Raw genomic sequence first — 18,463 nt, 5'->3', positions numbered from 1 at the left:
ATATCAACTTCCTTTAGATATGGGATTCCCAAAGTGGTCGATTTGGGTAACTACAGAATTATTAAGATTTATAAGAATTACTAATATTTAAATAGTAAGTCATATTGTGCAGAAGTTTATACAAGATAAAAAATCTCATCAAGTAAAGGATATTTTGATAGTATTTTGGGTGTGGGGGTCTGAGGATAGAGAAGCGTGAAAAACATCTCAACAAATACAGCAAGATAGAAAAAGAAACCCAATCTATAGTTACTGAAACAGATTATGATTGACAAGAAGGAAAAAGTTAGACACGCTTGGAATTATTTCCTTAGTATTTTGAAAATTAAACTAGCTTTTGCACAGAAAACAGGTCACGCATAATCTCTTTTAATACTATAATATAATTGTAATCAGGCTATTTCAATCATAAATACTATTTTGAATAAAAATATTTGAATTTGATAACATATCGTTGTAAATACCTGCTACCATCCGCCCCAATTGACGTATATATGTCCATTATTCTTTATTTTTTGCGGTCAAATTATAAGAACTACAGATTTTTTTAGGATTAAATCTTGAATTGGTGCAAGTAACATTACTAGGGACTATTAGAAACATGTGGAACAGGTTTTAGAGGCAAATTTTTTAGAAATATTCGTGCTGGTTAAAACGGCAAGCCAACCAGTAATTTAATTTTATAGAGATTTTGCAATCCAAAAGAAAAATATTAGGATACCTACCTGGCTTTCATCTCGCCCTTGTGAGCCAGGTTCAGGAGTCGACAGAGGTTCTTCTCTCGTGGTAGATCTTGAAGACAACAGTGTCGAGGATCTGGTTTGTTTCTGAATCGGCGTGTTGGGCGTGGCTGCCACTCTAAGAGCTGGCTTCCGAGGCTTAGACTTCGATATTGACACAGCGGGTGTTAATCCTATGTCTTCATCCGCCTGAAAGTCTGATAACTGCAAATAAAAATAATTTTGCCATATTCCATATATGTCAGGTAAGACTACTCTTTCGCAGATTAGAAAACTGCAAAGTAGATTTTATAACTACACACAATATACTTTCTTCTCATATTAACCTTTACCTTAATTTCTTTTTGTAATAATTAATAATTAAACTATACACTTTTAACCATGTATGATTTATGCCAGACCTGAGCACTTACTGACAAACAAGAAAAACAATTAAGAGTATGTCAAAACAGTATAGAAAGATATGTTTTAGGTATTCTATTAAAGGGCAGAATAAAACACGAAGAAATAAAAAGCAAAAGTATAGACCGTGTGCCATTAATTATATCAAGAGACAAAAAAGGAAATGGAAACAAATGGACAATGAAAGTGACAAAATACAAATTATATTTATTACAGTAACAAAAATGGAACAAACACTGTAGTGGATGTGACTTTCTAATAAGTGAGGAAAACGAACTTATAGGTATTCTCGATAAGATCCTTAATAAAATATATAAACCTAAAATATATTGTCCATATTAAGAATAGAATTGTTATTGTTGGGGCTACTGAAAAACAGGGATAATACAACATTGGCGCCACGCCGGTGCAGCTAACGTTAAGTGAAGATAGTCTTCCGACTCTATCGCGACGGACGCAGCACTACTTTTAATCATAGAAAAACGAAGTTTCCATTCGTTTCGAAGTTTGACATTTTGAATTTCTAAACCACCTACTCTAATTCATTTACATTGCGTACTAAAATTTGAATATGAGATCTGTTTGTTCGGAATTTGTTGCAAAATACACAAGGCGTGTATTTTGTTGCAAATTGATTTGAATTGGTTTTTAAAAATGCTTTTAATCGAGGAGTACGTGAAGAACATTAAGAACGTAGGAGAAACCAACGCTGCTTCTGCCATCAATTTAATATTAGTGAAATTCCCGACTTAGAGTTTGTAGGAAATTACAGAATAAAATTAATTATAGCATGCTGTGTTTATATAAGTTATGTATCAGGGGAGGTATTGATAATCCTGAGTTGACAGAGGATGAATTCAAAGGTCGAAGAGCATGATGTGCATTAGTACAACTGTTAAAAAGGATAAAGGTTGGACTTTATCTTACTTATTCTTATCTAACAGTAGTGGTATTCCTATCTTTAGTGATATTTTTATATAAGTTTCATTTTTGTTATTAATAAAAGAACATTTTTTTTATAACAGGAATACTAACAGCTATCGAAGAGTAGGTCTTCATCATCGTATGTGTAGCCATTTGAAAGATGTATCTTTAAAAGGATGGCTATATGTAGAGGCAATATTTTTTGTGAAAAAAACAAATGAGTATATAGCAGATATTTACTTGAAACTTTCTGATAGAATGAGTCAAAGACAATTTAAACATTAGAATGAGTAGGTATCGCGATTAGTGTGTTAAAAACACTTAAATAGATCATTTATTAGCACCATAATTGAGAAAACTTTTTAAAGAATTCAAACAAAAAATCTGAATTACTTTTTTGCGATGTTCACATTGCGTCTGTAATACAGATATTTTTGGTTGTCATTAATTACTATCCAACGTTGGCATGAATTAGAACTATTCAAATTAGTTGGATTAACAAAATGTTCATTTCAATCGTTCACCATTCGTTCACAAATATTGTCTATGGTTCAGAATTTCGTCAATGTGTCCTAAAACAAAATAGAGTATCGTCACTAGCGAAACTTCGTTTAAATTTCGTTCGTTTACGAAGCTTCGTTTCGGAGAAAGATAGTAGACCCCCAGAAATGGCTTCTGAACAGCGTGTCTCTTGCGTCTCTCGCAATTGTTAATCCATACATACCTGATGGTGGTGCTGTTGTGTGTGGATATATAAGAATGAACCGGTGAATTGAAAAAGAAATATTATTAGAAGAGTTATTATTATTATCGGAAGTTACTAGTATAGTATAGAGCGAGCCCATGCAAATCAATGAAGAAGCTTATAGCAACTTGATAAAATTTCATTTAAATTTAACTTAAATTGACATTGCTGCCGATATTAATACAATATTTGTGCTACAGAAAAGGGCTATTCGCGCTATTTATAACATAGGTCCTAAAGAATCATTGAGAGCAAAATTTAAAGAAATTAATATCTTGATTGTTGCTTCTCAATATATTCATGATAATGTAATGTATATTCATAGGCACATAAGTGAATTTGCCAGAAACTGTCATAACCATAATGTAAACACCAGGAACAGAAACTTTTAATGCCTACTCGGTTAAGTCGAGTTATATGCTTTTACAACAAGATTCCAGAAAATGTTTAAAACAAAGGTATTGCGTTATTCAAAAGAATTGTTAAAAAACGTTTGTGTGGTAAAGGTTACTATAACGTAAATGTCTTGTTCAATCGTACCACAGATTGGGAATGGACCTCCCTCAGGTTATTAAATAATAAGTTTAATTGTTCAATATTACTTTACAAACATATTTTTTTGATTACACAAACGCCCGCTGACTTTGTTGCGCCCATTCCTCTCAGGTCTGAGACATTCGTAAGTGATGTCACATCCTATTTTGAATAAAAATATTTGAATTTGTGTTACTGTCCGACTTAATCTTGAAAATCTTGTTCATCATTTTGGGGAGATGGTTACGCACGGTTCAATAAAGGCCCTTCTTAAAAACGGAATAACTTTATATTATAATATTACATATGATTTTTCTAAATCTCCATAAATTAAATAGTTTTCATCTTTAGAATCGGTGAATTCATCCCCGAGTTATGCATTCGTTTCAAGTTCTTTATAAAGTATCATTTTGGTTTGAACAAACTATATCAATGCATAATACACAAGCAAATTGCTCGACTATATGATAGCGTTATGTGTAATTAAATCGCAGTACAAACTGGGTCAGTGTATACTGGACAGTCGACAGTCGACACTGCACGCAATATTGCTCAGGCGAACTGTCACCCGACATTGCAACGAAACCGGCCGCCGCGACACCGGCGTGGTGACGCAATGTGATTACTGCTTAAGGTGGAATCAGACGCTACATTTAGGTGAATTATTAATTTTTCTTTTATTACATGTTAAACGTTACGTGAACATAATATCGTGCGACTTTGAATTATGTTCATTTGTGATATTTAATTATTTTAATTGATAAAAAAGAAGCAAAGAAAACGGTGAGAATGGTGGGTTCCATACCCATGATAGTGAGAAGAAATTTATTAGAAGCTTATGATGTCATTAAATCATAGAATTATATAATCTTAGAATGCCCCAGCGAAGATTTTGGATCGTGTTGCAATCGTAATCTTGTAGGCAGGGTATTTTTTAACTGACTTCAAAAAGGAGGAGGTTATCAATTCGATCGGTATTTTTTTAAGTATGTACACCGATTACTCTGAGATTTATGATCCAATTTACGTACTTCTTCTTACTTCCTTTTGTTCGATGTGAAATAGATGCTATTTGGTCCCATAAAAAATTTTGTATAGTTTGGCCCAGTATTTTTCACTTTATGAACATTTATATGAAAATTATAGTCTACCTGGATGACATAATTGTTTTCTGTATATGGCTTTTTTTTGAGTTTTCATTCAGGTTCTTATATATTATTATTAACTGACCCTTAAATGTAAAAAGTTAAAAAAAACACTACGTTTAAAAAAACCGACTTCAAAAACTGAAAAGTATCAAATAACTAAAAATTAAATACACCTCTTATCCAAACCTTTTCCTTTAATATTAATAAAATACTATTATTTGTAATGTGTAAATAATTTGTGTGCTACATATTGATAGCTTTGAAGTCGGTGCCAAGCCAAATGTAATTAAGGTACCTACACTCGCCACGCGTGACTTTGAGCGGGATAGCTTCGTCTAGAACCAAGCGGACAGACACGCGTGACCAGACAACCTAAATAATTACAATAAGTAAGCTATTTATAATATTAAGTTTCATTTTGTTTAGGGCTTCTAGGTTACTATGTTGTACAGATTATGCCGATAAATTTAATACAATTTACATACTTATATCCATGACTCGGGAACAAACATTTTCAACACACATATGCTTGCACTTTCCGGGATTCGAACCCAGGGCCTAGCTTAATATGTTAGGGTCCCCACCCACTACGCAATATGAAAGTTAAAATTGCATATGATTTAGTGTGAAGCCGGGCTAAGGGCTTCTAGTAATTTCGACAATTAATGACTATGCAAATGTTCAACTGCGTAAGGCTTTTATATTCGGCAATTTTAAAGGTCTTTCCCAATATGAAAATGATCGTGCAAGAAGTAATGGTTTTAAGTAAAATTTAAATCATAAAGTTAGAACAAAATATTTCTTTACGTGTACCTACGTATTCAAGTTCGGATTTCAAGGAACTTTCTTCAGACGTAGGTGTGAACTCACAATTATTAATAATACACACGTGAACGACAAAACAATTCGTTTTACCATAACCACCTCAACATCGGAGTAGTTGAGCAATGAGAAAAGTGCCTCTCCTATTGCCGCTCTTTTGATGATGCTGAAAATAATAATTTAATTTGCACCGAAATTAAGAGAACAGAAGTTTTTTCTCCTAAATTGGCAAGTTTCTCTCAGAAAGTATTTTTGTGTTAATGCGCATGGCTCGCATGGGCATAAAGTCAGTTTAGGTAAAAGAAGTAGTCTTTTCCCTAAACTGACTTTCTGATTTCAACTATGAGTGTTATAGATTATGAAGTACTCCTACATTAAATAGAGTAGGTACAATACTCTGTTTAAGCCCGGTTGACAATCATAACCCAAAACGTGTACTAACTATTCCAAAAATCTAGTAAACCATGGACAGTAAAAAAAAGCAATGTACACATCGTTAGCAGGGAACCGAACTCCAACGTGTTGCTAGATAAACACGTTAACAGTGACAATACCTCTAGATTGACATCTATTGTGTCGCCCTGTGGCGTCCTCTGCAGGAAAGAGAGGGAGTCAAAGTACTCCCACCGGCTCGCCTCGTGTGCTCCCTCCGAGGCCCCGCTCTGCTTCCGACGTAACTTCCTCAATTCGCAATTAAATTGCGTCCGCAAATTATGAATCTTCCTGTTTATTTCCTCTGCGTTCGTATCAAACATACTCGCTAGATACTCGTATCTCTCTTGGCGTTCTGACCGTACCTTATACATCGTATCTGTCGAGTCCCACAACGCCTTGCAATCTATTTCCAACGCTTTGATTAACTTTAACGTGTTTTTAGAATTCCAGTGTGGCCGATCCTTTTTTGATGATTCGTTATCGTCGAAATCGTAATCTATTTTAGGCGATGCGACATCCGAATTGTACGTGCTATCCATAGTACCGCAGTAAATTGCAGCGAAAGCGATCAACGCAATTACTCTAGCGAGACTGCGCGATCGCGAAAGACGACATCACGATTCACGACACCTAGCACGTGGCACCGAGCACGACTCGAAAGCAGCGATGGTGTAGAGCGAAGCGGCAACGTCGCACGCAATAACTCAGCCATCGGCCGCGTTTCAACTCACTATGGCACAGAATAATTAAATATGCTAACAGACTGAATAACATCTAGTACTAAGTATGTAACTAATAGCAAAAACTCGCCTATATTTATTTAATAAAATCAAAGCGTTACCCAAAATAAAGGCCTTATGCTTTGTAGAACGGCTGCACGAATTAATTTTAGATCATTAATTATACGTATTAATTAAACTGTGCAGCTATGGAATTATCGAATTAAGTTTGGGTTGACAGTTTACCTCTATTTTGAGTAATGAACGCACACTTTATAACACAAAGTCCGATACAAAGACGTAATAGTAAGACGTAGCTTATCACGCCAAGTAATAAACTCTAACCCCCTTATTCATAATAGTCTGCTAACTTAAAGCATTGCTAATTCTCACTCAGTCTTCTTCTATTGACCTAAGTCAGAATGAGAAAAAGCACTCCTTAGCGGCTGTTTTTAGTTAGCGGACCATTATGAATAAGAGGGTAAAGTAATAACCCTGGCCTGTTTTCATCGGTTGTCAAGCAGCAAGAGATATCAACACGTATACATTATCTAAGGAATTAATCATAAGTCAGCATTTAAACTGTGTAATTTCTTCTCTCGTAGGTGTGAACTCACAATTATTAATAATATACTTTTATGGCTGCTCTGGCCAATTTGGTTGAATAATATACTTTAATTATATGAGTATGCAATAATACCAGTGGGAGGCTCCTTTACACAGGATGCCGGCTAGATTATGGGTACCACAACGGCGCCTGTTTCTGCCGTGAATCAGTAATGTGTAAGCATTACTGTGTTTCGCTCTGAAGGGCGCCGTAGCTAGTAAAATTACTGGGCAAATGATACTTAACATCTTATGTCTCAAGGTGACGAGCGCAATTGTGGTGCCGTTCAGAACTTTTGGGTTTTTCAAGAATCCTGAGTGGCATTGCATTGTTATGGGCAGGGCGTATCAATTACCATCAGCTGAAAGTCCTGCTCGTCTCGTCCCTTATTATCATAAAAAAAAATGTTAATAATATTCACATTATGGTTCATAATGAAGGCGGCCCTGGTGCTTCAACCCGACCATAGAGTAAATAAACAAAAGGAATTATATATTGTATTATATTTTTTTATGGAAAAGGACGACAAACGTACTGGTCACCTGGTGTTAAGTGATCACAACCGTCCACATACTCTTGCAACACCAGAGGAATCACAGGTGGAAACAGAAGGTGTACGCGCTTTTTTCGAAGGTACCTATGTCGTACCGTCCCGGAAACACCGTTCAAGGAAGGTCATTCCACAGCTTTGTTGTGCGAGGAAGAAAGTTCCTTGAAAACCGCACTGTGGAGGACCGCCACACATCCAGATGGTGGGGATGATATCCTCACTTGTGGCGTGTCGTGCGAAGGTGGAATTCGGCAGCAGCAATCAGGTGAAACAGCTCTTCGAAAACCCGTGATAAACGCGGTAGAAGACATTCGCAGTAGATGAAGCTCGTAAAACATATGATTATTTAAAACATCACAAACGGAATTTTCGTAGAGCTAAGAGCTCCTAAAATAATAGTCATATAATAAAGGAGATGAGAGAAGCCAAATCTCGGTAAAAGTTGAAAGTAAACTAGTGGACACTGGCACGTAGCCAGGAGATTTGAAACCCTAAACTCATTTACAATTTTCTAAAAAGTTATTTTCCAAATACAAATATTGAGGTAAAGGCCAATCTTGTAACGCGTCGGAATAACGTATTATCAATGAAACCAAAAAAACATCGGCATGATATAGCGGCGAGAATCGCACCAGGAGCGGTTCCTTACAAGCTTATCATCGATTTGGGGACACATTGTATATTAGAGGAAGCAAACGGGCAAGGATAACTAACACTTTTTATAGAGAGTCATTAAGAGAAAAATTAGAGAGAAAAGAGAGAAATTAGAGAGTCATTAAAAGACCTAAACATTTTGACTGTGACATTGAGGAATTTGCTAGAAATTGTGACAATCATAATGTTAACACGAGGAACAAACATAAACTTGTTATGCCTAGATACAACTCGGTTAGGTCGAGTTAGTAATTCTCTTAAAAATAATAAATACAATAAAAATTATTTATTTTGACCGATTTGGATCATAATTTGATAGTTAAATACAAATTTAACCTAATGTCAGTAAGTTTATCCTATAGCAAAGTTACAATTTTAAAGTCCCCGACAGGCCTGATTTGCCAAAATATTTACAACAACGGCACTGACAAGTCAAACCTTTCAACAAAAGCTCTCAGGAGTCCGTTGAAACTGGATCGAACCCTGCGCACCAGGAATGTGCACCTTTTTCGCATCGTTATATAGAATTAATTTATCCACAATCCACAGCTTGCTTGTAAGAGTGACTTTCACTGAGGCTGTTCAACAAACCTGCGCGCGATCATAGTCCATCACAGACAACGCCATGCGAGATGCATCATTTTTCAGGTGAAAGGATATCACATGCCCGAGGTATTTAAATTGCGACACTCTCTTTAACGGGGTGCTGTATATTTTGATTGGTGGTACAGTGGCAGGTAGAATACCTTTGGCCAGAAAACCATGCATTCGCTTTTTTTAACGTTGTACGTAAACCAGTGACTGTTGGCATAGATTTTACATATGCGCAACAGTATCGCTAGTCCACAGACAGAAGCACTCAACAGTGACTAATATTGTTGAAACATACTTTTATTGGGCGATGTATATGCTTTTACAAAATAATCCTTGTTTACTTTTGCACATATTATCGTATAAAATTGAATGGGAAGTGGCCACAATAATAAAAAAGTTCTTGAATTTAGTACAACATTTGATTAATTAGATTTGTTTTTCAAGTAGGTATTTCAAATCACGACTCTTGCTTTGTCTACATCTGATAAAAATATCACAGTAATTAGAAGCAGAACCTTGAATTATAAAAGAAAAACATTTATTTATTTTAACAACTTATTTCAAAAACACTCAGCCGGCGAAAAAGCACGCTTACTGTTATCATTGGTTGCCAAACTTATCAATGTGGGATTAGTTTCTGGCTGCGACAGCTGATGGCATCGCTGTCTTTATTTGTTTACATTTTTTTCACAAAATCTTGTTGCAGGGTTAGCATACTCGTTGTAGCCAGGCTAGCCAGGGCACATTATCTTCATCAGAAGATACAACGGCTCTTGGCGTCAATAAAAAGAGAATGTCTCTTTTTGAACTGAGCTAGATGAGATTCCTTTAGGATATTTGCGCATTTTAACATGATTATTATGGGATAATGACATGATCATATTGTGATCCGATATAAATATCGTCAGTATCCGAATTGTAATAATGAAATTCACGGGGTGTGAGATTTGGATATTGAATAATTGTAAGTAGTATATCCTCGAACACACATCGTGAAATATGTGGTAGAGGATGCAGGGAGACCACAAATCTCTGCGCAACGCCAAAGGATGAAGCCGCTTTTTGTTGTATGCAGTCAAATGGAAGAAGCTGGTAGGTACCGGGGAGCATCTACCCAAAGGTGAGAAGAGTACTCCATGTAATAATCGAATGCTGAAGGCATAAAACAGCTTGTTATTACTATAATATTATATAGGCGGTATATACGAGGTGTGTTCAGTAAATATCTAGGACGAGGTACAAACTCTTTGAAACCAAATCCTGGTTGATGATGCTGATAAATGGATTAGATTAAAAAAGTCTTGTTTAATAGAAATGGAAGTCTTTTGTTTTCAGATTGTCGAAACGTGTATACGAAATTACAATAATCGTAACTAGAATTAGATTAATTAATTAGATTGTATAAAAATACGCAATACGGGGAGTGTTCCGAAGAGCTGTTTAACCTGATTACTGCTGCCGAATTCCACCTTCGCACGACACCCCACAAGTTAGGATATCATCCCCACCATCTGGATGTGTGGCGGTCCTCCACAGTGAGGTTTTCAAGGAGCTTTCTCCCTCGTACTACAAAGCTGTGGAATGAGCTTCCTTGTGCGGTGTTTCCGGGACGATACGACATGGGTACCTTCAAAAAAAGCGCGTACACCTTCCTTAAAGCCCGGCAACTCTCTTGTGATTTCTCTGGTGTCACAAGAGAATGTGTGTGGCGGTGATCACTTAACACCAGGTGACCCGTACGCTCGTTTGTCCTTCTATTCCATAAAAATAAAAGATAAATTATTTTTATACTTTTTAGTGCACATTATATCTATTGTTTTGGAATAGTGTTTTTGAAGTCGGTTGTGTTTTGTTAAAAAATATTTATTTTATAATTTTCAGTAAATTTGAAGTACACTAACCAACAATTTGTCTAAATATGTGAAGATATAGTAAATTTTTCAATGCAGCAATGAACGTAAGCGCTTTGCAATTTGATTACAGACAGTCAGAAATTCTGCCACAGATTTGCCCTTGCTGTAAGTCGTTAAGTCCCATTGATCATCATATTCGACTACGACAAATACTTGACTAGAACTATGTTATGGTAGATGACTTAAATATCTGGATTGCATAAAAAAGATTCGTCCGAGTATCGTTAATTTCCTCCTAAGAATTGAAGAGTTCCGTTATTTTGTCATGGATTCCATAATCAGAACCTAACCAAACTCTCACCAAACTATCTTTGAAGTATATCGTTTTCAATAAAAAAAGAACCATCCAAATCGGTTGGCGCTATATTGAGTTATTCGTAAATTTATCATCCACTCTGCTATACGTATGCGCGCTTACCGATGCATGAAAACAAATGAGACTGAACATTTCTTGAACTTCTAACTAATGCCAGAAGATTTTACCTCCATTTCAACTCCAGAAACGAAATAACAGACTATGATCTGGAAGATATAATCATATCCGACCCCTTAAAAATTTAAGGCGAGGCTTTCGACAGAAAAGATCATGGGCTCTTTCTTGTGGAATAATAATGGGTTGGTTATGATTGAGTATCGACTGTTGAGGGATCTTAATATGCAGAACAAATTAAAAATGTGTTTAGTGAAAACGAATTTCTAAAAATGACGAGGCAAATAACTAAAAATTGTTTTGTTACATTAACTTAATACCTTAGATAATTTATACGTCTGGATAGAGGCTCTTACTGCTAGACAACCGAGGCACAGTAGACATGTCTACTGTGACCGAGGCCAGGTTTATTACTGTAAGGTGCGTGACAAGCTACGTCTTACACTCGAGATTTATATGTGACTTTGTGTTAATGTATGTGCATTACACAAAATAGAGGTTAACTGTCAACCTCTATTCTTGCCGACGTTTTCACAGAAGTCTATCTAGACGTATAAATGATCTTATATTAATGCAATGGCCAAAACAGCAATGACACTGGTAAGCAAGGTGTGGAAGGACAGAAATATCACCAATCGGACGAAAATTCACCTGGTCCGCTCTCTTGTGTTTCCCATCGCGCTCCATGGAGCTGAAACTTGGACCCTGAAATCCACTGACATACAACGGATTGACGCGTTTGAGATGTGGTGCTGGCGCCGCATGCTAAGGATACCATGGACGGCTTACCGCACTAACGCCTCGATCCTTAAACAGCTTAAAATAGGGAGCAGTCCACGTCTATCCACTACATGTCTGCAGCGGATCATGAGATACTTTGGCCACATTGCACGACGTGGTGCTGATAACCTTGAACGTTTGATGGTGAAAATTGAGGGGAAGAGACCAAGAGGCCGGAGCCCACGACGCTGGTCTGACCAAATATCCGAGCAGACTAAACAACCCATCAGCATCGCACTCCACCATGCGACAGACCGAAACAGATGGAGGAAAGCTGTAGACGAACTTAAGCGGAGTCACGATCCTCAGCAATGAGGGAACGACTGTGAAGAAGAATTAATGCACTGGCTCCCAGGTCCACCGTTGTCATGTCTAGAATTCAAGATGTTAGTTTCAAAATACTTGAGCATCCTTTCCATCCTCAGTAATTTCTTTCTATTTTAAAGTTTAAAGGATTATTTGAAGGACATACATTCGAAGAAGATGATACCGCAGTCGCTGAAGTACAAAACGAACAGTTATTTAAAAAGGATTTTTAGGTAAGGATAAATATTTAATCTGTACTATGCTAAGAGACGACTACATCCTATTAATATTATAAATGTGAAAGTTTGTATGTCTGGATGTGTGTTTGAACTTCTTTAACGCAAACACTACTGAATGGATTTTGATGAAACTTTACAATAATATACCTTACACACCAGAATAACATATAGGCTATAATTTATAAAAATATTGTGTGAATTATCTATACATTTAAATAAAATTGGAGTGTCTGTTTGTAATATTGAAATAACCGTTTTTTACTAAATGTATATTATGAATATATATACGGTACATACACCAAAATAACATTTTTTACAATTTTTGTCTGTCTGTCTATTTGTTCCGGCTAATCCGGTGACTTTTATTGGCAGGTAGCTGATGTAATAAGGAGTAACTTAGGCTACGTTTATTTTAGAAAAATAAAGCAATGTCCAAGAAACGGTCTAACTGTAAAAATAATTTATATGGCAAAGCAACGTTTGCAGGGTCAGCTAGTAGAATAATAAAACAAATAATGATAAGCACTTACCAACTCTAACGAAGATACAGCAAGATAGAAAAGGAAAATGATTCTATACTTACTGTAACCGATTATGATTGACAAGTCCGTTCACAGTCAGCCACGCATGGAATTAGCTCCTTTTTTATTATGAATATTAAACCAGCTAACTCACACATTGGCAAATCAAAATTGCCATTATCCGGTTGTCAGGGGGTCAACTAGAATATTCAAAGTCTAAGGTAATAAGTAAAACTGAGATAGAGCGTACTTTACTTAGGTTAAAATTTGCTCAGTGCGATAACAAGCTCAACCTAAGCATAATTTCAGCTGTCAAATAAAGACTATAAAAACTAAATCAAAGATAGTGCTATGCTTACACTCAGCTAAGTTTTACATAAGTAAAGTCTGAGCTAAGTCTAAGTATAGATGTCAGCCTAACAGTTTATAAAATTTAAAGGCGTTCTCATTTTTTATTGATGACTTAGTTAACAAATTTGATGAACTTTAATGAGGATATAAAAAGGTAAACTTAATTCATTCCCTATTTTGCAAAAGTCAATTATTCTCGAGCTTCGATCCTGCATTCAAGATTCAAGTATCCATATATTAATTAGAAGGGAACTGTGAAGCTGCTGTGCAGAGTTCGTCTTCGCAGACACGAGGGTGGAAGGATTAATATCTAAATAATGAGACACACGCCACGCCCACATACCGTCAGCAAATTAATACTTTCAATTTATATTTTTTAAATCAGTTGAGATCAAGGTTTCAAGTCGTGTATATTTTTTTTGTTTGTGACCTCAGAATGTCACAGTTATTACTATTATGACGCCCAGCTTCTTTCTTCCTTCTTCCCAGCGGCGGAAGTGGTAATCGCTCGAGATTTCGAAACCCAGTATTCCGATACTAGGAGAGGCTGTGAGAGAAGTGTTGTCGAAGAGTGGTGATACGACAAAAAGAGTTTTTTTTAAAGTGGTAAGCGCACAAACTTGAGTCTTCTGGCGATTAAATTGGACATGGTTCAATTTTCCCTATTCCGTGACTTTCTCAAGAGAGGACTCGATAGAAGACAAAAGTTTCTCCCGGCACTGGTCGACAATTTCCCTAGAGAGACCTGCATGGCCCGTGTATACGGCATCGTCCGTGCTGTCGTCTGTATAGAAATGTATGTTGGAGGTGTCCAATAAATCATTGATATGCAGAAGAAACAGAGTGGGAGATAGCACACAGCCTTGGGGCACTCCAGCGTTCACGGGCTTCGGGTTCAAGCAATAACCGTCGACAACGACCTGTATGCTCCGACGACTTGAGAGAAGCGCCTTGTGCCGTACACGATCAAAGGCCTTCGCTATATCTTTTGTTTTGTCTTCTCCCATGCTTTCGATAGCCACCCATCTATGCCTTACGTATACTTAAGGATCGCCGACCGACTATGGCAAAAGCCGTACTGGCGGTCGTTGATCATCTGTTGACCGTCTAGGTATACCAAGAGCTGGCGGTTAATTATGTTCTCCATGATTTTGGAGAGCGGGGAGGTAATAGCTATAGGCCTCTAGTTTGCCGGGTCCAAAATGTCTCCTTTCTGAACCTTCTAAACGAAACACAGCAATACCATTAGTTCACTGCTGTTTGGCGACAGAAATAGTTTGTAATTACATTTGAATCTATATACAATTAGTTCTACTGTTACACCGATAAAACAGCCTTAATGTTTGTAAGTGTTCGTGCACTGTGGCCAGAGTTCCAGAGGTTAGAGAGTAGTTACAAAAAAAAAAACAGACAGATAGACAATCTTTTAAAATTTTTTTCTTTTAAGAAAACATATTTAATGTACATACACGTCTACTCTGCGGTTTTATTATAGTACCTACAGATATAGATTTTTCTATCGATCGAATTTTACGTCACTAAATGATTTATTTGTATAACCCCAAGGTTATTGTAAGTATATAAAAACCAAAGACATATTTAAATCTTTGTATCAATTCCCTTAAAAGTTACTAAAAAGGGTAATAAAATTTTATATAACTTAACTTATGCTGTCTGTACTGTAGGCACGTTCGCTATCTCTCGAGACACCCGGCGAGTGGAGGGTTGCGCACCGGAAAAAATGTCGTTAGCGACGTGATTTACCGCCTCTATGACTCACCGTATCTCCATGATACAACGATCACGCTATTTGGGGTTGGAAAGGGGTATATTCTCAACTCACAAGATAATTTATTATAAAACGAATTACAATCAGTCCATTACCAGCTTTTCAAACATTGAGTAGAAGAAGCTAATTCAACTAGAAAAAACTGAGTGTCATCAAGATTTCGGCCAATAAAGTATTGTTCTCATCTTTGGTGTGCTCAACTAGTTGAGTCAACAAGTTCAAAAACATGTTAATTCTTGATTTAAAAGCTCCTAAATTTGGCGATGGCTCATACGATTCGAAATGACGCCGAAAAAAATGTATCGGAAGTATGTATTAGGATTAGCATATGGAATAATTGCAATTGTGACTAACAAATTAAGATGAAAAAGATAATATTTAGTTTTTTGTTAATAAATCAATGTTAAGTTAATGAATTTTGCAAAAAGATCCTTCAAGAGGAGTAAATTCAAATTAAAAAAGTTCTAATTCCAGGTAAATATAGACAGACTCTATTATTTATAATTTTTATTCAACACGCCACGCTAAGGGCGCACTATCGCTGAAGTCTGCGGACCACATAAACTATTATACTGTAGTTACTTCTAATCGCTGAACAAATCCAAGTACAGACTATCTATACAGAATGTTCAAGGAAGGTACCCAAGGGGATACCCATATACCACAGAACAGGTAAAAGATAATATAATATGACATTTTCCAAACTATAGATACCTAAGTCAGCAACTCACTAAAATCAAGTTAATTTTTAAAATAAACTAGATGAAAAGAGCTCTTATAATAAATACAGTGAGGCAGACTTAATATTTAATCATCGATTGAATAACGATCCAATGTTATTCACAATCAAATGTTTTCATTTTTACAGCAATTTTAAAATAATTTGTTGATTCTACACCCCGCCGTAGCAGAAGGTGGGTTGTTAGAAAAAGGAAAGATAATTTTCAGGTTGTAGTGAAATTATTGCGTACGCATAGATATCGTGTTACCAGTCGAAGACAGGATCCATTACGCAAATGACCTCTAGAAGATTAAACCCAGTATAACAGACATAGTTTCACACAAAGGCAATTGGTGATAAAGCTAGACAAAGAAAGTAGCATTACGAAAAGTGAAGTCGGTACTGAGACTGACTCCGAGATTTTTGGTTTAAGGTACCCTGGCCTGATGGCAGAGGCCTCGTTTAGTTGGAAGTTAAACAATTTCAGAGTACCTGTCTTATTAATAAACGCAGTGTAAAGTTACTCTTGTTACCACACCAGCGCCCTTTTCTGCTGTGTAGCAGTAATGTGTAAGCATTATTGTGTTTCTGTCTGAAGGACGCCATAGCTAGTGAATTTCTGGGCAAATGACACTTAACAGCTTATGTCTCAATGTGACGAGCGCAATTGTAGTGCCACTCAGAATTTTTGGATGTTTTCATTTTCATAAGAATCCTGAGCGGCACTGCATTCTAATGGACAGGGCGTATCAATTACCATCAGCTGAACTTCGTGCTTGTCTCTACTCTTTTTGTCATATAAAAACAATATCCATTTCCATACTTCGTCTGTAATTTGGTCAGCACTCAGCATGGCGTTGTACCTAGTGACGTGGTTCGGTTTTCAAACCCTAGTCAATTGTGTGGAATCCACCGAGGGCACGGCTTTTACACACCGTTTGTGTAGGAGTGAGTGTATTAGACTCCTACCTACCTATGCCTTAAAATTCCCGGATCTCGTAGTAGAGATCACATGCCTGGCTATTTTTGATCACGCAGCACTCTGTAGAGATGTTTTTATTGTTCATTACAGTGGACAAGCGATTATTACGAAATACGTCACTGAGATTGACTAGACAGCGTTTCAAGGGTGCTTCGTCACTAAAAGCAGTGTCCAGCCGAGTGAAGCTCTACTGAGCTATCAAATTACGTTCAGACCGTAGAAAATCATGCTACGAAAATGATCACGAGTTAAATCCATGTTCCACCAAACTTTATTCTGCAACTAAAGAGTTCCAGTTTCAAATGTTCTAATGAGTTTTTAAATAGTGTTTATGTAAGTGGCCAGTTCCAGAACTATAATAAAATGTGCCAGGTGTATGTATACTTAGTTATTATAAGGTTAATATGGGACCTAAGCCACACTAGGGCTCTACTGCGGTGGTGTATGTTCGCCTGATTACAAGCAAGCAAAATTTGCAAGTTTTTCCGCAACAAAATGCGTTCAAGATAGAAGTAATTTAAGTAAGTGCTTATTGCGCATGCGTTGTGCATACGTTTTTATCAGGCTATTTTCTTAAGTCTTCAAGTTAATTCCCAAAAAGCCTTTTGTTAAATCTACGGCTGTCATTGGATGGATCTAATATTTGGTAAGTTGATCTATGCTGCATCATGAAAATCGCGTATAGTTTCGTTGTTTTGATTCATAATTTTGTCGTTGAGCAGCTTAGCCGTTCGCTGAAGAAAACCACTCTGGCAGCCATGAAACGGCGGTAGAAAGTCTACCATAATTCTGTGGGTTTTTGAAAAGAAATTCATATTTTAAATACAGAAAATTTTCTGATTCTAAGCTTATGATAACATCATTATATTTCCATAGCCCATTTTATGATTAGCGACGCACCATTAATCCTCTTTATAACTACTTACACCGTAGTCCCCCTGTAAACGTGCTCTGAATAGGTCACGAAACATCGGGTCAGCTAAAATATTTATAAAAATGTAACATTTACACAGTAACTAATGTTTAAACAAAGTTACAATTATACGCGTTTTAATCCTTTAAAAAGTGTTTTATGTAAATGTATAACAGTGATGTTAATCTAAGAAAATATGACTTACACTGGCGAAATTCACAAACAGATGTTCCGAAGAGCTGTTCAACCTGATTCCTGCCGCCGAATTTCACCTTCTCACGACACGCCACAAGTTACGATATCATCCCCACCATCTGGATGTGTGGCGGTCCTCCACAGTGCTGTTTTCAAGGTGTTTTCTTTCTCGTACTACGAAGCTGTGGAATGAGCTTCCTTTTGCGGTGTTTCCGGTACGATACGACATGGGTACCTTCAAGAAAAGCGCGTACACCTTCCTTAAAGGCCGGCAACGCTCTTGTGATTCCTCTGGTGTTGTTGGCGGTGATCACTTAACACCAGGTGACCCGTACGCTCGTTTGTCCTCCTATTCCATTAAAAAAAATACAGATGCCATAGGGTTCATTAATTACGCAGTTCACAACCCTAGGAAATATAATATTATATATATTTTGTGAAAAAAAAAT

At 36.6% G+C, this 18,463-nt stretch overlaps 1 protein-coding gene across 1 annotated transcript in view; it reads right to left on the bottom strand.

Annotated features, from left to right (window-relative positions):
- Window positions 1–6,362, bottom strand: part of LOC126966542 (uncharacterized) — a 309,865-nt gene extending 303,503 nt beyond the window's left edge. Inside the window, exons 1-2 of the mRNA XM_050810675.1 lie at window positions 5,870–6,362; window positions 726–944 (exon numbers count right to left, since the gene is read on the bottom strand). Coding sequence (XP_050666632.1) covers window positions 726–944; window positions 5,870–6,289 — 639 coding nt within the window. The 5' untranslated portion in view covers window positions 6,290–6,362. The remainder of the gene's footprint in view (window positions 1–725; window positions 945–5,869) is intronic.
- Between the last annotated feature and the right edge of the window lie 12,101 nt (window positions 6,363–18,463).

This window comes from Leptidea sinapis, chromosome 10 (assembly GCF_905404315.1).
Source record: "Leptidea sinapis chromosome 10, ilLepSina1.1, whole genome shotgun sequence".
NCBI classification, from domain to species: domain Eukaryota; kingdom Metazoa; phylum Arthropoda; class Insecta; order Lepidoptera; family Pieridae; genus Leptidea; species Leptidea sinapis.
The sequence above is the reverse complement of the archived record's forward strand: the minus strand, read 5'-3'. Positions and strand labels throughout refer to the sequence as shown.